This window comes from Physeter macrocephalus, chromosome 7, assembly GCF_002837175.3.
Source record: "Physeter macrocephalus isolate SW-GA chromosome 7, ASM283717v5, whole genome shotgun sequence".
Taxonomy (NCBI): Eukaryota; Metazoa; Chordata; class Mammalia; order Artiodactyla; family Physeteridae; genus Physeter; species Physeter macrocephalus.
In genome coordinates this window covers 68,636,555-68,658,468 of record NC_041220.1, presented here as the reverse complement: position 1 = coordinate 68,658,468, position 21,914 = coordinate 68,636,555, and the positions used below count along the sequence as shown (strand labels likewise).

Below are 21,914 nucleotides of genomic sequence, written 5' to 3'. Positions count from 1 at the left end.
GGTTTAATATGATGCCTACTCTCTGATGCAGACTGAACATACACAGGTGAGAAGAACTGTCCAGCATTTTGAGCGGCCCAAACTAGCTGCATCAACAGACACACAAGCAAGTAACTGCAATATAATAAATGGGGGATGGAGTATAACAGAATAAGAGCATCACATCACAACTCTCTGTGACCTTGACTAAGGTATATAATTTCTCAAGGCTCCCTCTTCGTCATGTATAAAATGAGGACATAAACTATACGTACTGTTGTGGACACTACATGGGTTGTTTACCCTGCCTCACTCGTTTCTTCCCGCAGAAACCACAATAAAGCCTCTTGCCCATGTTTTCCCCTCACTCCTTTTGCCTCTGGACCAACTCTAGTGCTTCCCTGTATGGCCCCTGCATGATGTGACATGCCCTTCCTCTTGGGAACTGTAACGAACTATCTCTCCTAACAAACTATCAATCGTCTCTTGATTTTTGGCCTCATCGTATCTGAATAATAACAAAATCTACAATTTGCAACAGCCAGTCATTCACCGCCAATCACTCATTCATTCATTTGTGACTAAGCCTCAAGTAGGTCTAGGTGCTGGGGAAACAATTGTAAGACAATGCATGCAATGACCCCATGCATTTCAGGCCACCTTCTCTCCAATGTACAAGATTCACAGCCTGCGGGGACACTACCTTCAGTCTCCTCTTTGCCTCCTCTGCCCCCTCTATCAAACACCTGGAAGATTTAGAGACCAGCAGCTTGGAAGAACCAGATGGGATTTGACCCCACTGAGGTCTCCATTTCCACCAACCCCCAATAAAAATGCAAATTTCAATCTTTGATTTATGTGGGGCTGTTACAAGCTAGGATGTCCTGGTCCAGCAGTTTAACTGGTTGTTAAAGTACGAAACTCCCAGTATATGGCTGGTATATGATGCTGTCCTAAGCCTTCTGGTACTCCACCCTGGTACCCTGCCTCATCCATAACCCAGAACCTAAAGGTTTAATACCTGTACCAGGAGGCCTCCAGGACCCTGCTCCTGAGTTAAGGCCAGGACCCATTTGGATTGGGCAGTACACCCCACCTTACTGGTTGATAAAATTTTGATTATCCTCCCTGGATACATTGCAGAACTTTCTATCTATTCAACAGTATTTATTACTCTATGAAAAACAGAGCCAGAGTTCCATGTTTTAAAATAATTTCCTTTTTTTGTCACATTGCCTTGTTAACAACTCTAATAGCACAAGTCACAGTAATTTTTTTCCAAGTATTTTCAGAATCACTGGGAAAATATTTCCTCTTCAAAAAAAATAGAATAGGTAAGCAAATATTATAAAAGAGGGGTACACATTAGCTCATTATTTAAGACGTTTAACGCAAAGTGAAACGGCATGTAATAGAAAGTCAGGTGGCAATATTTCAAAAAACAGCTAAATTATATTGTCAACACGAAGCCTTCCAGGATGATGTGGGGAAGCCACATACTTCTACATACTTAAATATATTTATGATAATACTAATATGTTCATATTAGACTTTACAAGATTGCTCAAATCTCTAGCTCTTCCTGTTATACCTCCTTAATAAATAGGAAATCAAAGCATGTCATTGTGGAACTGAAAACTGGGAGAAGATGAATTAATGCATTATGAGCACACAGCTTACTTCATCTCATTCCATTCGGTCACAAAATCAATATGATAACCTGGTTCAATGTGAATAAAGATTGTTATTGAATTACCTAAAACAAGAAAGCAATGAGGACAAATGAGTTGAAAGGCTGATGGGCCAAGAATTCCAGGAGAAAGGCCCTTTGCCTCCCAGTAGATTTTAGAAATAAGCCTCACTGGACATCCCCACGGCAGACTTCAGAACTGCCTTCGTTAGAAAAGTTTAAGAACCAAATAGATAATGAGCTAGTTAGTTGCTGTGTGGCACAGAGGCAAAAAGATATGCTGGGTGACCTTCCTCTCAATGTATTTTTTTTCTTTATGATACTCTCTTTCTGTAACTACAGGCATTTGCATCTTTTAAAAAAGCTCATGAAACTTCAATTCTGTGCTGGTTTTGGAAATATCTACACTATTTCAGTGACTTTTATGAGCATCTATCATGCTATGGAATGATTTCATAGCAGCAGTTCTGGTTTGAAGTCTAAGATCCTTCAAGGAAGACTAACTCCATTACAGGGCATACATGTAAGAGATCTGAAAGAAGTTCTATGAATAATTTCTCCATGTTAACACTACATTTTTAGAGAGTGGCTTTCCGGTTGATGGCTGAGTATATTTCTGAAAAAGCATAACTGAGCTGCTTAAGCACTAATAGTGTCAGTACTAAAAGTGTCCTCAGATAGTTGTGAATTCCAGTCAACCGGACTCCAGTAAAAATTTTACCTCAAACAATTAAAACATATCAATTTTTTGTTCATTCTATTTTCTATTTAAATTTCAGACAATGAACATGACTACTTTTTTTTTTCTTTTTAATCATACAAAAAGTGGGCTAGCATCCCAATTTTCATATATAAAATTTCCTGGCTTTTCAAGTCAAAACAATTTTTGGAGGTAGACGTCTTTCAAATTATGATGTAAATATCAAAATCCTCTAGGATATGCAGTAGGAATACTGGGATGAGGGATGAACGTTAAAAGGAGTGAAGTCAAATAAAATCGCTCTCTCTCTTTCCCTCACCCTTCTTTTCCTTCTTCTTTCTTTTTTTAATGAACATGATCTAACCTACCTCCTCAACACCACACTGGATTGGGAAACCTTAAAGAGGAAAAATCACATCTCCGTCTCTGTGACTCCCGCAATACCTGTCCCGGGCATGTCACAAATTCTCAGTAAATGAGTTTCTGCTGAAAGGGTGGGCAAGTAGGAAGGTGTGGGGGCAGGGTAGGTGGATGGAAACACTGGCAGATACTTCTAGGTCTCCTTTCTCTTTGACCTTTTCTTTTCAGCCCTTCTCTGTTTATGTCATGAATACTGGAGCTTCCCCAAATTGTACCCTCTCCCCTTTTCTTCTCACTCTTGGGCAAACATCCATAGCTTTAATGATGACCTCCATGCAGGTGAGTCCCAGATTTATGCGTACAGCTGTGACTTTTACCCTGAACTCTAATCACATAAATCGAACTGCCTAACGGATATCTCTGCTTGGTGTTTCACCGGCATCTCATGTGCCTCATTCCCCCAGTACTACCAGTATCCATTTCCAAGCTCAATCGCTGTCTACTTGTTATAAATTATGGCGTCACTTTCCCTCTGTCCAAACTGTACTCACTATCCACCTCCAACCCAACATCCTACCCGCTACCTGGTCTTTCTTTTGCATTCCCTGGCTCACCTTTACCCCACCATTCACCAAGACACCCATGCTGAGATCCTTAAGACTTCTACTTTTCTATCACCACAACACAGCCAAGGTAGGTTGACTTCCACTTCATAAATCTCTGTCTAATATCCCAATTTAACCACCCCCATGGCCCCTCAGTGTAGACCTTTAACATCACTCCTGATGTGGATTACAGTAGCAGCTTTCTAACCAGCCCCACTGTTTCTCCCACACCACGGCCAGAGAGATCACTGTAAAATGCAAACTGACCAAATGATTCCCCTACTTAAAATCTTTCACTGGTTCTCTAAAAGCTGTAGCGTCTAAACTCCTCAGCACAGCACATACAGCCCTTCATGACAGGACTCACCCCCATGTCTCCAGTATCACTCCCTACAACTCACCCTTCGGACTTTATACTGCAGGAGTACCAAATGCATGACGCTTCTCCAGATACGCCATGCCTTTGCACTTGCTGTTTCCCTGGCCTAGAATGCCCTTTCCCACCTTCTTCCCTGGTGAATTCCCATTAATCCTCCACAGCCTGATGATGTGGTTTTCCTTTGCAAATCTTTCCTCATACCCTCTCCCCTCGACAGCCAGTCTCCTTGTTTGTGTTCTTCCTGTATTTTGTGCCTACAGCCATTACAACCTGTATCATGTTCTTTTAATTACTTGTTCAGTGTCAGTCTTCTCAACTTGATCACGCTTTCCTTAAGGTATGGTCTATATCTTTTTCGTCTTTCTATCCCCAAAGCCTAGCACACCCATGCTATAAAAGCAAGAAGGGGAAAGCGAAGCAGATGGAACATTTCTAGAAGGCATGCATTTGTACAGCTTATGTCAGCACTCCAGGGAGTACATTAAAGACCGTTGCTTAATACAGATGCTACGTATTTTATTCAATTAATGCAAGGGAATCCCAACTTCATAAATAGTAACATACTCTTAAACAGAGCGTGCCGACCCCTCCCCATTCATTTCTTTAATTAAAGGTATGTGCCTTAAGGCCTTTGGTGAATCTTAAGAGCTTAATAGATCAAAATATCACAGTGTACTTTATTTCTTCCTATTCACCCAAAGCATGTTAATTAATTAATCAAAGTAGTCAATGAACTTTCTTATTTAAAAAAAAAGAAATGGGCATTCTGGTCCAAGATGGCAACATAAGAGGCTCCTGAATTCACTTCCTCCCATGGTCATACCAAATCTATAGCTACACACAGAACAATTCCCTCTAAAAGAAATCCAGAAACTAGCTGAGCAACTCCTACACATTAGATGAATGAGGGGAAAAAAACCCCCAAAACCCACATCAAAACGGGTAGGAAGGCAGAGACATACATTAAGGAGGGAACTCACAACGCCCCGCTTCTCCCTGAGGAGTTAAGGGGTTTTTTTTTTGTTTTGTTTTGTTTTTTGTTTTGTTTTTTTTTGCGGTACGCGGGCCTCTCACTGCTGTGGCCTCTCCCGTTGCGGAGCGCAGGCTCCGGACGCGCAGGCCCAGCGGCCATGGCTCACGGGCCCAGCCGCTCGGCGGCATGTGGGATCCTCCCAGACCGGGGCACGAACCCGCGTCCCCTGCATCGGTAGGCGGACTCTCAACCACTGTGCCACCAGGGAAGCCCGAGTTAAGGGTTTAGAACTAACATCTAGCACCCCAACTTTAAGACTTCCACCTGAGAAATGGGACCCCAAAACTCTAACTCTGAAAGCCAAAAGGGCTTGAATCCAGAAAACCTCTAAGACTAGAGCATACAAAGAAACAGTGCTTCACAAGCTCCCTAGGATATGCGGTGGTTGTCCCCCCAGGGCTCAGGGCAGAGGCATCAGTCAGAAATGCCCATCTCCCAGTCTTTTCCTGAAAGAGACCTATTTGCATACATTAAAAGCTGCAGCCTGAGGGTCAGGCTTCTACTTTAACACACACGTAGAGACTGAGTGCCTGCAATCCTCTTCTGAGACCTGGGCGGGAGGTCAGGCCCTCCCTTTGCCCGGCTCCAGGTCACTCTTTCTTCCTGGAAAGAGCCTGTGTGCACTTCCAGCGCCCTGGCTTTTGTGGCTGGTGCCCAGAGGACACAGCCCTTGATGGCCTGACTCTGGTGATCAGCAGGGCTTGAGTACTGGTGATCAGCAGGGTGATCAGCAGGGCTGATCAGCAGGGCTTCCGTAGGACTGTAGCAAACAGAGGAACAGTTCTTAACTGGCTACCCATGTCCTCGGGGCTCAGTGCAGAGGGAGTGGACAGAAAGCCCACCTCCCAGACTTTCTCTGAAAGAGGTTCATTTGCACACTTTAGAAACCGTTGCAGAAGGGTCCAGATCCAATCAGCCAGCATCTAGGTGCTGACTGAGATCCTCCCTTTTGAGACTGGGACAGGGCTTTGCACACCCTCAACCACTGGGTGCCACTGAGAACAAAGAAAGTGACTTGGACAATCACAAAAGTTTAAGAGACAACCAAGAGCTAGAGCTAGGCTGAATGATAAGGTTCAGACAACAGACTGGTGATTGTTGGGGGGCAGGGAAGGCTGAGGGGAGGGGAAATGAGTGAAGGTGGTCAACAGGTACAAACTTCCAGTTATAAGATAAATAAGTTCTGGGGAATCTAATGTACAGCATGGTAACTATAGTTAACAATACTGTATTGTGTGTTTGAAAGTTGCTGAGAGTAAATCTTAAAAGTTCTCATCACAAGAAAAAAAATTGCAACTATGTGAGGTGATGGATGTCAACTAAACCTACTGCGGTGATCATTTTGCAACATAAACATATATCAAATCATTATGTTGTACAGCTTAAACTAATACAATGTTATATGTCAATTATGTCTCAATAAAACTAGAAAAAAAAATGGATACCAAACCTGTATTGATTTTGTGCAATTTTGCCCCATGCAGTACAAGCTGTCTAAGGAGGCAATACTATCTTCAAGACTGAAAAATAAGGCTTGGAAAAATTTAGTTGCTAAAATTTCCCTGATGTTTCCCTGACCAAAGCTCTGTGATCATTCTAAGTTTAATGAAAAGCCCACTGGGATGTTTATTATCTCTGCATTCTTTTTTGAAGCACAATGTTTCTACTGACATCATACGTTAGAAGATATGTAGGTAAAATTCATTATTGTACTACAGAGTTCATTTTAATTTTTTTATTAAATACTTATTTATTTGGCTGTGCTGGGTCTTAGTAGTGGCATGCGGGATCTTTCTTTTTAGTTGTGGCACGCGGGATCTCGTTTCCTGACCAGGGATCAAACCCAGGCCCCCTGTATTGGGAGTTTGGAGACTTAACCACTGGACCACCAGGGAAGTCCCCAGAGTTCATTTTTAAAATAAAACTTGTAATTTCCTCAAAATTATATTATCTTGAACCCTCTTGCTGAACTGCATGGGAATTGAAAAAATCCATCATTAATTTGCCACAGAATCGGGGCAATTATGTGGGTAGTCCAATCATCCCATTTCATATCCCATGCTGCCCCACCACTGCCAAGTTGTTGACATGGTGATTGAGTTGGACCATTAATTGAAATGGCCTGGGCTGAAATTAAATTGTAAAGCTCTAGGGCAAAATGAAGAACAAAGGATCTAGGCTTGGAAAGAAGGAAATATTTCCTAAGCAACCATGTCCTCTATTAGAGCCCAGGATCCCCCCCACTGCTAAACTATTCTTTAGTTGGTTCATTCTAAGCCTCACTTTCTTCATCTATAAAATGGGAGTAAATATAAACACACATGATTTCCAATCAAATTCTTGGTTGTATGGAATTTTATAAACAATAAAGTGATAATATATATGTGTGTGTGTGAATAACTGTAAGAATCTATATCAAAAGTTCAAAAGAGATAGAAGATAGAAGGGTTATAGGTAGGATTTAACAGATAAAATAAAGGACACCTAGTTGATTTGAATTTCAGATAAAGAGTGAAAAATATTTTAGAATATCTCAGGTAATACTTGGGCATACTAAACATTTAATTTTTTATGTGCTAAGTATTTTTATTTCCTAATCCTATATTTGTTATATAATCATCTTCCTGATTTACTAAGAGGTTTTTCCTTATAAGAAGAATAGATCATGATTTTAAAAAAAAGAATCAATTGTGGACCTAGTTAGACAGATTTTCAGCGAATAACCGTGATCATATTTTTTCTCCTTTGACATTTTGACATGATAAATTATCTAATAGATATCTCAATATGAGCTGATCGATACAGTATTAAAATAACCTTATATAAACATTAAAACTTTTAACATAGTTCTGAATTCAATTTGATCTTTTTAAAGGAATTTTATCTAGAATCTATAGTTTTTTCTTTCTAATGCTCTAATTTTGGCATTAGTGTTATGCTGGACCAAAAAACAAGTGTATTCTAAAATATACTATCTTCTTCTGTGCTCTGGGATTTTATAATCTTATAAGATTTATTTATTTGGGTTTTAGATGGTTTTAATAACTCACACATTAAACTGTCTAAGCTTAGTCCTCCTTCTGAGGAAGTTCTTTGTTAACCTTTTTCATTTTATGTATGACTTTTGATTTACTCAGGCTTTCTATGTCTTCTTGGGCTGATTTTGGCAATCAATCTTTTCCTTTAAAGTAATTTGAGGGAGGCTTTCAAAATTTTTAGCATTGAATTTTACATCAGATTTTTTTAAAAATCCTGTATTTGTACTTGCTAAATCTGGGTAACCTAGTAATAGATGTTTTTGTTTTTTTTGTCTATATTTTTAAAGTTTCTGTAATATGTAAAATGCATGCAATGAGAAGAATTAAAATTGGGATTTTTTTAAAACTGCTATCATTAGAAAGAAGTTACACCAGTGATATGATAAAGTGGTGCAGTTATCCTTCTTTAATTAGAGGCTTTGCTTACTCAAACTATGGTCTGTGGACCAGGAGTATCAGCCTCACCTGGAACATGTTATAAACGCGGAAGCTCAGACCCCACCCCAGACCTACGAAATCTGAATCCACATTTTAACAAGATTCTCAGGAGTTTCCTATGAGAAGTTTTGCTCTACAGAGAGACCTCCACCAAAAACTGGGTCTTCAAAATAGTTGAATCCCTTAAATGAAAAAAAAAATCCTCAGCAAGAGTGGACGGAGAACTGCTCTTTTATATAATCTCACTCTTTTATATAATCTCCTGATTATATAAACTTCTAAAAAAATCCTAATTTTTATTTCTTCTCATTGCATGCATTTTACATATTACAGAAACTTTAAAAATACAGACAAAAAAACCAAAAACATCTATTACTAGGTTACAGATTTAGCAAATACAAATACAGGATTTTTTAAAAGGAGAACCTGAGACTGAACTGAGCAATCTGACCTGATCTTAAGGATACTCGTAGGAGAGAGGAGAGGCCTCCCAGTGACAGGAGTCCCAGGTCCTTCCTCCTGTCCATCCACCCTGGGCTGCCTAGTCACTAAATGACTCCAGAAGTCACCAGTCACATTAATTACCCTGAGAATAGTGCCCCTGAGTTGGGCAACGTAGGGGTCCCTACCCAGCTCTACCCTGGAGACCTCATTAGACTCACACCAGCTCCCAGAGGCATGGAAACTTAGTGCGGAAGATGAATGAAAAAGTAAGGGACGGTCCTTGATCTTGTTTTGGAAGGCCTGGTTTTTTGTTTTTTTGTTTTTTGCGGTACGCGGGACTCTCACTGTTGTGGCCTCTCCCGTTGCGGAGCACAGGCTCCGGACGCGCAGGCTCAGCGGCCATGGCTCACGGGCCCAGCCGCTCCGCGGCATGTGGGATCCTCCCGGACCGGGGCACGAACCCGTGTCCCCTGCATCGGCAGGCGGACTCTCAACCACTGCACCACCAGGGAAGCCCAGGCCTGGTTTTTTTATTAGTTTTGTTTTATTTGTGCAAGGGTACTGACAGGTGTTTCTTGGGGTTTTTGTTTGTTTTAGAAACTAGAATCTGTCAATGCTAGTGAGTAATCAGTTAAACAGGTGAAATGAACTCTGGATAAATTACTGAAGTCCTTCTTTTAGCTAATTATTTAAACATGTACAATTTTGGCGGACTACTGAAAACACCTCCAAATTATCTTCTACAATTAGTAGTAGATCTTATTTCATACCAGCAATTCTAGCTACACTTTGAAAACACAGAGGCTGTGTATAAAAGAAGCATAAAGTCAAAGCTCCATCTTCTGAAGTACCCAAGTTCATTTTTGAGAGTGGGCGAAAAACGCAGGAAAAACACATGCAGGTTTCTGTCCCCATCTCACCAAAGTGCTTCTGCTTTGGAGCCTACCTCAGCCCACCCCTCTGTCTTCCCCATCTCCCTGATGTGGGTTTCATAGCACAGACCACTAGCCAAATGTATGTCGTCGAATTGCTGCTGTTGTTATTCATTTATTCTTTTCTGTTTCTCTCACTAGAATATAAATTCCATGAGAGCAGGGATTTCATCTGACTCGTTCACGAGGGCACCCCAAGTCCTTAGAAAATGCCTGGCACCCAGGGGAGACTCAGGAAACATTTGTAGAAGGAATGAATGAAGACAGACTGTTCTCCAGCTAATAACAAACGATATTCTCTTTGGTCACTGTTTGTTAATTTTCTATTTTTTCATCCTTCAGTCACAGACTTGGATCTTAGTCAAATATCTTGAGTAAATTTGCTTTGTCTTCCACTAGATAATTCTTGGGTTTGGCATGTAGCTCAGAGTAGAAACTTTTATAATAACTTCTGACAATTTTCAGATTCTAAAGTAAATTGCTTCTTCCTGTAATGCACCTGCCTCTCACTTTCATTAGCCGCGGTAATATTCTAATCCCTCTGTGCTGCAGCCTCAGAGAAAGGAAGAGGGAGAGTTCCAGAAAACAGTTGTTTTTTTCTTCTTTATAGAAAAGCACTTGAGATGAAAAGGTCTGTAAAAATCAACTCTCAGTGGCACACACAAAAGCTCCAACCTTTTAAAACGCTCCTTAAAGAGGAGAGGGTATTTCTCGTGTGTGTGAGGAGTGCCCAATGCATTCTCACAGGGCTCCCAGGCCTGAGTTCTGAGACGAGGCTTCAGCAGAATTGCAAATGAAACAGATTGTGGGAAGGCAGAAAGGTTGCCAGAGGTACAGGGTGAGTGACAGGAAATACATCAATCAGCACACTTAATACTCAGGAAGGTTGGTGACAATTGGTGGTTGCACTCAGTTTCCCAGTGGAATCTTGGGCAACTCAATTAACCTCTTTCTACCACTTTCTCATCACTAATAAATTGAGTACAACAATCTCCCTAGCAGAGATTGCATGGGATTTGGGAGTAAATGTGAGTAGAGAGCTATATGTGTGATACCTAACAATATTGTGTGAATTAGCATAAAATCTCGGGGCTACAAGGTCCTCAAGAGGTCATTCTAGCCCTTTCACAGGGGACCATAATTAAATCATTCCAGAGGGATTCGAGTCTAATCTTTTTTAAAAGGTGTCTGTAGGGGCTTCCCTGGTGGCGCAGTGGTTGAGAGTCCGCCTGCCGATGCAGGGGACACGGGTTCGTGCCCCGGTCCGGGAAGATCCCACATGCCGCGGAGCGGCTGGGCCCGTGAGCCATGGCCGCTGAGCCTGCGCGTCCGGAGCCTGTGCTCCGCAACGGAAGAGGCCACAACAGTGAGAGGCCCGCGTACTGCAAAAAAAAAAAAAAAAAAAAGGTGTCTGTAAAAGGGATTCCTAGAACATTCCCCTCGGTCAAGGATGCTTTCTGAAATTTAAGACGTCTCAATCCTACAGCATTGTAATGCTGTGCTTTTGCCCTTTCAGCGACCATATTATAGTAGCACGCTGGTGTAGTGCATGGCTACTGGAGCCTGGCTGACTCAGGTCCCCACTGGACTCTACTCTGTACCGGCTACATGACACTGAGCAAGTTACAGCCTTAACTTCTTCTAACCTAAGTTTCTTCACTGACCCCATAAGGCTGGTATCAGGACCTAGTGAAAAAAAAAAAAAACAAATAAGGCACTTCTCACAGTGTCTGCATCATGGTGTGCACCAAATCAACAGGAATATTATTTTCTGGCTGAATAACCCTGGTTACTCTAATTTTTATTAACAATTTAACCTTTAAAGTGTTCATTATTTTTGTTTCTCTTTTCTGATCCCTCTCTAAATTCCCTATTTTTCATTTTTAAGAAAGTGATCAAAATCATAGGAGGAGGTTAGCCACTCTGAGTAGCCTGGGAAGATTTCTTCTTTATTTGTCCTAGGATCAGAAGGGAAGGCTGTGTGGTGTGTGCTTTGGGAAGGCATTGGGACTCTTAGTGACAAAGATTCCCATATTTTGTAAGTGGCTGTGGAAACAGAGCCACGAGAGTTTAAGGGACCATGGAAAGTTTGGGCAGTGCATATATGGGTGGAAACCAGCATGTCTGGGAACTAGAGACCCTCCCCAAACTTTAGACACCATGTAAAACGCCTGGAGCCTGGTGCATCCCAGGGAGCAGCGGGCTACCCTTATAATGTTCGTGAATACCTGAATATATGGACCGAAATTTATACCAAGTGATCATGGGGGCTTTACAATTTACTAAGCACTTTCACACTCTGTACCTCCTTTGATCCTGGCAAAAAGCTTGTGTGAAAGATAATTATCCCTATTCTAATGCTGTGGATGCAAAGGCTCAGACAGCTTAAGTGTCTGGCCTGGGGTCTCTGTATTCCAATTCTTTTTTTTTTTTTCTGTATTCCAATTCTGCATATTTCTACTATGCAGTATAACTCACCGTGTCCAAAATCTTTTAACCTAACCTTGAAATCCAGCATTTCCACGTTGGAGTACATTCCAATGTAAAACTGAAGCCACTTTAAATTTTAAGCTTGTTATACAAAATTGAGTCTGCAGTATGCTTACAGTTATGTTGCAAAAATAAAAACTCAAAGCGTACAGGAAAAAAGACTCAGATATATTATAGCAAAATGGTAAAGGCAACTGGGTTTATCTGGTAGATGGTGGGCAGATTACTTTTTTACTTTTTTCTACATTCAAAGTTTTCCTTAATGAACATATGTTTACAATGAAAAATATAAGTAGAATTTTTTTCCAAGTAGCTTGAGAGTTAAAAATTTCATCCAGCAGCAAGGAACGTTCTTGTAGGAGCATAGGGGGGCCTCCCCTACCTCCCAAGAAATTATATGTATCTCCCCTTCATCTCATCTTCAACCACTTATAGAGGACCCAGCTCTGAGTCAAATTATTCAGGATGGCATCAATTCTCTGTAGATGATATGCCAAAACGATGGCAGGAATCACTTCTAAATTTTGACAGAAGTCCAGATTTTGCCCTGAAGAGACCAATTCATATTAAGAGTAGCAGATTAGAACAAATAATAAACGGAATTCTACAATGAGGTCTGGGTCTGTCTCGGTTACTCATACTGTATCTGAAAGAATTCCCACCAGGAATTTCTGAGAGTGTAACTCGGGGGATAGTGGGGTAAAAGCAACTAGCTCTTTAAGATCACCTATTATGCACAAAGGGAAGGAGGACATCAGTGGGGGCCACTCTTTTGCACGTCGGTCTTCTCTGCTCCATCCACAAGCATCCAGGAGCCACTGTAATGGGAAAGCCAAGATCTTCTGGCTTTGGTCCCACCTCAGGATCCCTCAAGAGGTAAGCCCAGAAGCTACCTAACATTTCCTCAAATCAGGCTTACTCACCTTCACACAGCCCAGTGTTCTCCAAGTAAAACTGGGCTCTGCACTGGGACAGACACTCGCCAGAGGTGATGTTTGCCCCTGAGAGCTGCTCAATGTGCAGTCCTTCCTCTGGCTTCTTACACTGGGTGCAGTGAGAGCGCTCTGGACCCACACAAGTCAGGCAAGAGGAATGACAGCCTGCCAAGAGGAATAAAATGCAGGAAAAATCCAAGGATCAGATAGATGTTGCAACCAAGGGGAGTCCCTAATTAAGTCAAAATCACTCAGAAAAGTGCACCAGATACATCTTTTCAGGAAACTGTTTTTCTAATGTTCTATACAAAGCCCAAGGTGATAATAACAGTATCTGTGAGAGGCCAATGAGGGTGACGTTAACTAGTCACATCTCTCAGGTCCTGGAAGGGCTGCCAGGCTATATCATGGGGGAGAAAAAAAAAGCAAACTGGACAATATTGGCTTGGTTCTCCAGAGATTCACATACAGTGGATGACGAGTTAACATTACAGCCTCAGTTTTCATGGGAGATTTTAAGAAGCATTCCTATAAGGTCCGTTACTGTATTTTGTGCAAAAATGGTAGTTGTGTTACTGTCTATTATGGCATCCATCACTCACTATAGAGGGGTCCAGGCAACAAATTTATCTTAGAATTTATGTGAGGGAAGGCTGCTTTACTAGACAAGGAAGAGGCCCCTTTAGAGAAGCAGCAAGCATTTGACAATCCATCACAGTTTCTGGTTTTCCTTGGCTACTGGTGAAAATCAGAGCCAAAGAGAGTACTCGAAATCTCTCCTGCCCAAATTCTGATATAATGAACTCTACTGTCCTTTACAAGATTCTCTAAATTTTCTTTTTCAGAATATTTATTGCAGCATCCCTGTTTTAAATATATTTTTCTTGTAACTATTCTCACATTCTTTTCCAAGGTGCCCTCTGTATAAGTAAACATAAATTAACCTTACTTAATTAAAGTGTTTGATCCCAATGTTCTAGTTTCAAAAGGCTCAAATGAGACTGTCCTCCCAATGAGCCTTTTTGGCAAACAGCTATTGAAGATTTTCCATTTTCCTCAACCCAGAGGCAATGCTAGTAACTCTCAGTTTGCTCAACAGGAACATTAACAAAAAGAAGTTCTTCAGGGAAAAACAAAATGAAGACTAAGAAAAACATTAGCAATGGTCAGAGAACAGAAAAAGAAGGAAATAAGAGTTGGGTTGTTTTAATGTACCACGGTAAAGGGAATGACATTCCTCTCAAGAATGGCCAGAAAAATCATAACCTTGTGAGTGTCTTCACAAATATTCAAATGTGATTTTTCAGATTATCCCTTGGTAATGAGAAAAAGCATATAATGCATACATAACCATATAGGATACACTAGAGGAAAAGTTGCCCCCAAAAGTAACTTATATCTATGTCCTTGTGATGGGAAAGTCTCTCAAGCATGATGATGACACCGGTGATACCTTTGCAGATCCCGTGGTCAGGGTAGAAGCCCTCTCCACAGTTGGGCAGACAGTGGCCTTGGCGCAGGGCCTGGGGGTAGATGCAGGCTGTACAGTGAGAGGCCGAGGGTCCTGAGCAGCTGGCACACGAGTTGTGACAAACTGAGGAAGAGAGGAAGAGGGGAACACAATGGGACCGAGATGACTAGGGCGCCTACTTCTTGGCCAGGCTCCTTATGTGCTTGGAAGCCCTCTCATCTATCACTCAATCCCCCTTCAGCTGTTGCACAAAATCAAGAGATATATGTGTTCGAAGGTGGTTATAGCACCAGAACTGCCCACATTGCCCCTTTATCCATCTTTCACCATGTTCTATCAATTACTTATTAGCTACCCTTTATTTACGTTTGTATTAAGTGTTTTATACATATTGCCACTTTTAACCTTCATAGCAACATTATGAGGTAGGTATTATTAACCCCATTTTACAGATGAGAAAACCGAGGTCTTGTGATGATGACGATGATAACAATTACCCATGTCTTACCTTTGCATCTGCCAGTGGCATCAGCATAGTACCCACCAGGACATTCAGAAATGCATTTCCCATCATGCAACACGGTCTTCTCAGCACAGGTAAGACATCTGGGACTATTGGGGCCACAACTCTTACAGGACTGATCACAAGCTAAGGGGGAGGAAAACCCATCAAAGAAAATCAATAGTGAGCAAAGGGAGCAGTGAAAGTCTATTCTTTACAACATCCATAGCTGGTATCAACATAGTAATCACATTCTTTGGCTGCTCAGCTAAGTTCTATTTCTTTGATTCCAACATTTCTGTTTTCGCAGTTGAAGGAGAAACAAGTAATTATTCATTAAACTAAGCATAACAAATACTCTGAGGCCCACCTACCAGTGTATCCAATTTAATATGGGATTTAAAGTCAAAACAGCTGGACTTTCCTGGTGGCGCAGTGGTTGAGTCCGCCTGTCAATGCAGAGGACATGGGTTCGAGCCCTGGCCTGGGAAGATCCCACGTGCAGCGGAGCAACTAAGCCCGTGCGCCACAACTACTGAGCCTGCACTCTAGATCTCACGAGCCACAACTGCTGAAGCCCGTGCGCCTAGAGCCTGTGCTCCACAACAAGAGAAGCCACCGCAATGAGAAGCGCGCACACCACAACAAAGAGTAGCCCCTCTCGCCTCAACTAGAGAAAGCCCACAAGCAGCAACAAAGACCCAATGCAGCCAAAAATTAAAAATATAAATAAATAAATAAATTTATTTAAAAAAAAAAAAGTCAAAACAGCCTTGGTGGTAGGGTTGCCAGATTTAGCAAATAAAAAATGCTCAGTTAAATTTGAATTACCAGATAAATAATGAATATTTTTTTAGTTTAAGTTTGCCCCCAATATTTCATCCTATATTTTATCTAACAACCCTGGTTGGAGAGAGAATTCAGGAATTCAGAGTTCTACTAGCAAGGTCATGCTACAAAGTTTGGTTGAAATCATTGAACTTCACACAGCCTTCCAGGATCTACTCATTCACTTATCCATTCATTTAGCCCCCCAAACATTTCTTAAGCTCTGTGTCAAGTACTGTGCCAGATGGTAGAGACACAAAACCCAAATCAACTTGGTCTCTGCTTTAAGGGGCTTGTTAAGTCTACCAGAGGGAGATAAACATATGCAATATTAGCAATATTAGACATATCACTCAGATTGGTCTGTATAGACACAATAAAAATTTCAACAGAATGTGTGTGGGGTAGGAGGTATGAAAGGTTAAGAAAGGATTCATAGAAGAAATGACCCTTGAGCATTGTCTTGGAAAGCGAGTCAGAGCATGCCAAGTTGATGGGAACGTACTCCAGGCTGAAGCTGCGAGGCGAGTACAGGCTCAGAGCTTGGGAAATCCTGGGAAACAGCAGTTCATTCAGCTGGAAAAGTGGGAAGGGCCAGATTATGGTAACCTGTTTGCCAGACTCTATAGTCTAGATTCTCATCCTATGAAAGACGTCCGTAGCCCCTACACAGATTTAAACAAGGTAAAAATATGGCTATGTTTGTGTATAAGAAAGATCAGTTTGGCTTTAGTTTGGAGACAGTTTGGAGGGGTGAGGAAGGAGAGTTGGGGGCCTTGCTGGAATAGCGTGGCAATGCTCACAGAACAAGAAGAATGGGAGCTGAATCAAGGCTGTGAATGAGGTGATGGATTTGAGAGCTGTGTAGGTGAAAATGTCTCAGGTGGCTGCCTGGGCTCTGGTATGAAGACGAGTGATGCCACTCAAGCAACACAAAAAGGAGAGTGGGGGATTACGACAGACTCAGTTTGGGATACGTGCGGTCCAATAAATTGCCTGATTTAGAGTTCTGAGACTCAGGGGAGAGGCTTGGGGGTCATCACATAGGGGTTGTTGAAATCAGAAATCAGTTGATTTATTCAGTAAAAGCATGAAGGATAAGAAAGAAGTAGTCAAGGACCTGGAGAGCGCCAAAATTTACTGAAAAAAGAAAAAAACTAGCAAAGGTAACTAAGAAGAAATGATCCAAAGGTAGGAGAGAAAACAGGAGTGTGGTGGCTGAGAATCCAAGAAAGGAAGAAGTTTCAAGAAGGAAGACATTAACAGTACAGAGAGGACACAGAAAGACTGAAGAAGGTTCACTTCACTTAGAAATTGGGACACGAGTGACCTGTGCCATAACCATTTCAGTGGAGTCATCAGACAGAATGAAAGTGAAGGCCATGATTATAAACTGTTCCTTTAAAGGCTCCTGGCTGTGAATGGAAGGGTATAGAGGGGAAATAACTAGAAAATAGTACAGATTAACCTATTTCCAGGGCAGGAATAGAGATGTAGAGAACGGACGTGTGGACACAGAATGGGAAAGGGAGGGAGGGATGAATTGGGAGACTAGGTTTGACATAAATACCCTACCATGTGTAAAATAGATAGCTGTATAGCTCAGGGAGCTCAGCTCCGTGCTCTGTGATGACCTAGATGGGTTGGATGGGGGGTGGGAGGGAGGTCCAAGAGGGAGGGGATATATGTATACATATAGCTGATTCACTTCATTGTACACCAGAAACTAGCGCAACGTTGTAAAGCAATTATACTCCAATTTAAAAAAAAGGGGGGTGTGTGTTAAGGGGATGTATTGTCTCTCCAATACTGTAAAAGCCCAAAGCAAATATAGACCCCGGGAAAGGTTTTTAAAAAGAGAAGAGGTAGAATAATTGCTGAAAGCATATCTAGGAGAAAAAAGGGGAGCTACATTCAAAAGTACAGATGGAGAGATTAGACTTGAACAGAACAGAGAAAGTCCTCCTTTTCTGAGTAGAAAACGGAGGTGAGGGTGAATGCAGCTGCAGGTAAGTCTATGACTCAATCTATTCCATGCTCACTGGCTAAATTCTTTAAAAACAAGCAAAACAAACTTCTTCTCACTCTCAGAGAACAGTGTTTCAGGCATAGAGAACTACTGAGATTTATTCTGTCTGTTCTCTTAATCCACCTACACCATACTAGCCTCCTGAAAAAGATTTCAAGAACTTGAGAAAAAGGATGGCAATCGATGGGGCCAAATGTTCCACCCTGCATCCTAGAGGATTCAGCATCTCTCTAGAAGCACACATGTAAGGCAAGATAATCTTCAGTAAATGGACAAAGGCAGTGGCCTTCATATCAGAGAAAAAGAAAATCATCCCCTCAACGCATAGCTGGAGCAAAGAAGCAAAAATGAATCTAAAAAGCATTGTTCTCTCCTACCCTCCAGAAACTTCTGAAGCTTCTATTCTAGAACTGACATATCCACAGAACTGAATAATCTACAAGCCAAGTGGATTTCCCCAGAAATAAAGAATTGCAGACATTTTTTAAAAATTGGAATTGCCCAACAATAAAAACATTACAGATCGAATGTTTTAGGATACACCTAAAGTAATACTTGGCATATAATTTGTAAATTTAAATAAAATTATTAGGAAGATGTCATTTCTCCCCAAACTAGTCTATAACTTCAATACAATATTAATAAAACTTGAATTTTATTAGTAATTCAATAAACACTCTAAAGTTCATGAATAGTTAACTTTAAAAATGAAGATGAAAGAAAGGGAGGATTTGCCCAATCAGACATTGAGACATACTGCAAAGCAATAGAAATTAAGGGACAAAACAAAACAAAGCAAAACAATGTGATAGTGGTACAAGAACAGAAATTTGGACTACTCAAACAGCTCAGAGACAGACCTATGTCCCTATGGAAATTTAATATCCAATAAGGATCAATGGAGAAGGTTAGATTGAATCACTAAATGATGCCGGGAAAACTGGATCATGAAATGGAGAAAAAATCAAACTGGATCACTACTTAAACTTATATACAGAAGTAGACTCCAGATGGATCAACAACCTACATAAAGAAAAAACTGTGAAATTAATAGAATTTCTTCTATTAATTGCAGTATAATTTCTTTGTGAACTTGAGCAGGGTGGGTCTTCTTAAACAAAAATTCAAAAGCAAAACGTTAAAGTGAAAAATGATGAATTAGAGATTTCTGTTCAACGAAGGGCACCACATTAAAGGTTAAAAGGTAACGAAATGGGAAAATGTTTGCATTATTTATGACTGACAGAGTTAATATCTATAAGGTGCAAGGAATTCCATAAAATCAACAATAAAAAGGTAGCAAGGCCTATGAAACAATGGGAAAAACATATCAAAAAGCAATTTATCAAAGAGGAAACACTAAAGTCCAAGAGTAGTTGAAGATATTCTCAAACTCATTAATAATCAGAAAAATGGAAATTAAAATAGGATGTCCCTGTATACCTATTGACCAGAAAAAACCCTGAAGTTTGATAATGTCAAATGGTGGCAAGGATGTAGAAATGAAAGAGCCCTTATGCTTGGGAGTGTAGATGCTGGTGAGCTACCTGGCACTACTTATCACATAAAGAAAATGCAGAGTCAACAATTAAAGAATAAATTTAAATTAAAATTAAAAGAAAAAAAAAAAAAGAAACCAACAGTTCTGCTCTCAGGTTATCCATCCATTCCAGGGAACCTCCCACCCAGTTCATCAAAGGACATGTCGGAGGTTGTTCACCGGTGCTCCCTAGTGATGGTGTGCAGATGGAAGGAAGTGAGGGATCCCGTCCCTGGGAGAGCAGATGGGAGAGCTGTAGGGGATGCAGACCAGGAAGGACTACGCAGCAGTGAGAAACAAAGGGCTAGATGATATAGCAACCGGGTGAATCTGAAAAACATACCGCTCAGTGAAAAAAGAACAACGTGAACTCTATAACATGGTATCATTTAAGAAAAGCATACATATACATATACTCACTGAAAACAATACCCATTTTACATGAGCCCATAAAAACAAGAAGATAAAAAAAATTAAAATAGTTGCCTAGGTGAGGAAGGGAAATCGGTATAAAAGGAAGGAAAGAGAAAAAAAGGAGAGGGGGAAGGAAGAGAGCAAGAATGGCTAGCAGAAACCTCTGAACTTGCTTTGATTTATTGTGTTAGCTAGAGTCAGAAAAGCCCTTCATAATAGCTCAAGTACTTACATGACTAAATGATGAGGAGGTTTTGTCCTCTGAATTTCCCTACGCCTTATATCTAATATTTGTAAAACTCAAAGCATGTACCACAGACAACCTTGGTGGTTGTAAATTCTTTCAGCCAGGGCATAGCACCATTTATAACAGGTTGTGCTGGATTTTTCTCAGCACTCAACTTTGAGATTTCTACAGATATGGGTTGCTTGGTTATAAATTATTAAACCAACAACAGCTGGTCTTTATCTCGAAGAGTACTAATCTGAATTGAAAGTAAGTCGGCATTATTAGCGTCTTAATTAACATTCCGATACCAATCAACGACTTGGTTCATTCACTGTTGCTTTAGAAAATATTTATATGAACCTTTCTGAAGACATTTGATACAAACTTAGAGAGCTCGAACAATTTTATGAAAAGTTTAAACTCCAGCCTCGTCTATCAAAAGGGCCACTGGTCAATGCCAATAGCACACAAAGTCCTGTATCTGCTAAGCATATGGCAGGCATTCAGTAATTACCTATTGATCGATTGATTGGTTGGCTGACTAAAGTCAACAATGGTCCATCCTCCTGTTTGAAAGTTCTCTTTCTGCTTTGTTTCAAAATGTATACAGATAGTATTTCAGATGTATACTCTCTCCCTAAGCCACCTGTTCAGTATAGTCTTTTTTCAAAATTCTTCCAGTCTGCAAGGAGACCTGGCTTTCTTCACTCAACCTCTCTGCCCAAGTAGACTCCCACCCCTGACCGCCTCAGGCTCATACTAACCATCCCTCCTTTTACATACATGCATCCCTAGCAAAAGTTGCTTTCTCATTCCAGATAATATCGTCTCGGTAGCAGGTCCATGTCACCACTCCTTGTCAGTGACAGTAGCCAGCCTCCTTGGGGAGTTAAAGGGTAAATGCCTTCAGGCCTTTAAGTCAGTGCAAATTTGACATCTGCTGACCTTTAGAGAATACATCTGGCTTAACTGAGCAGGAAAGTGATGTCAGCAGAAAAAGACTAAAATGCTCAGGGTAATGGCAGCCTGCCTTTCCTTCCTTGTTCTCTCCTGAATCCACACAAAAGCCACCTGTGACTTGTCCATGTTGAGTGAGATTTCTCACACCAGCGATGCTGATGGATCCCTGCATGGCTTTAAGCAAGCAGCTGCCAGGGGATATCTCTCTTCCCTAAGACAAGTGGATTTCTCAGGTCCCAAAGATCATCTCATTTGTGCTGTTGCCCTGCTCAGCAAACAAAATGAGGGCAATAACTCAAGAAAGTTTTATGGGCTACACATTTTTTATTGATTTAGTGGGCTCAGTTATTTAAAAAAAGTCATCAGGCCTTTCAACAGGTATGGCCATCACGATAAACTGGATGCAAACCTTTCATTCACCGTCAGGTGCCTACCTGTGGACCTGGCAACGTCCACAGGGGTAGCCGGCTGATCTAAAGACTGATAGGAAGACAAGGAGGAAGGGGGAGAAGAGGATCAAGGGAGAGGAGAAGGAGAAGGAGAAGAGAGGGGAAAATGGGCAGAGGTGCATAAGGAGGTATCACATTACAGGGAGCAGTAGAGCAGCGTCGAGGCAGTTAAGATCTAAACCCAGAAGAGCTATAGCATGAATTCCAACTCTGCCCCTTATTAGTTACGTGACCTTAGGCAGGTTTCTTAACCTCTCTGTTTCTTCTTCTGAAAAATAAGAATGATAATAACTACCTCATGAAATTGTGAGGATTAAACACTAAATACTCACATGGCACTTACTCCGTGCCAGGCACTGTGCTCAATGCCTTGCATACGTTTGTTTTTGTTTTTTGTGGTACGCGGGCCTCTCACTGTTGTGGCCTCTCCCGTTGCGGAGCACAGGCTCCGGACGCGCAGGCTCAGCGG

General features: G+C 41.2%; 1 protein-coding gene across 18 annotated transcripts in view; it reads right to left on the bottom strand.

Moving 5' to 3' along the window:
- The window catches only part of FRAS1 (Fraser extracellular matrix complex subunit 1), a 474,502-nt gene that overhangs the window by 194,603 nt on the left and 257,985 nt on the right, over nt 1-21,914 (bottom strand). For all 18 annotated transcript variants that reach the window (XR_003680571.1, XR_003680570.2, XR_003680569.2 and 15 more), the window contains 3 exons: nt 15,003-15,143; nt 14,477-14,617; nt 13,012-13,188 (listed from right to left, as the gene is read on the bottom strand). Coding sequence is in view for 15 of the 18 variants with exons in the window: in XM_024115434.2 (XP_023971202.1) it covers nt 13,012-13,188; nt 14,477-14,617; nt 15,003-15,143 (459 nt within the window). In the remaining 3 variants the exon portion in view is untranslated. The remainder of the gene's footprint in view (nt 1-13,011; nt 13,189-14,476; nt 14,618-15,002; nt 15,144-21,914) is intronic.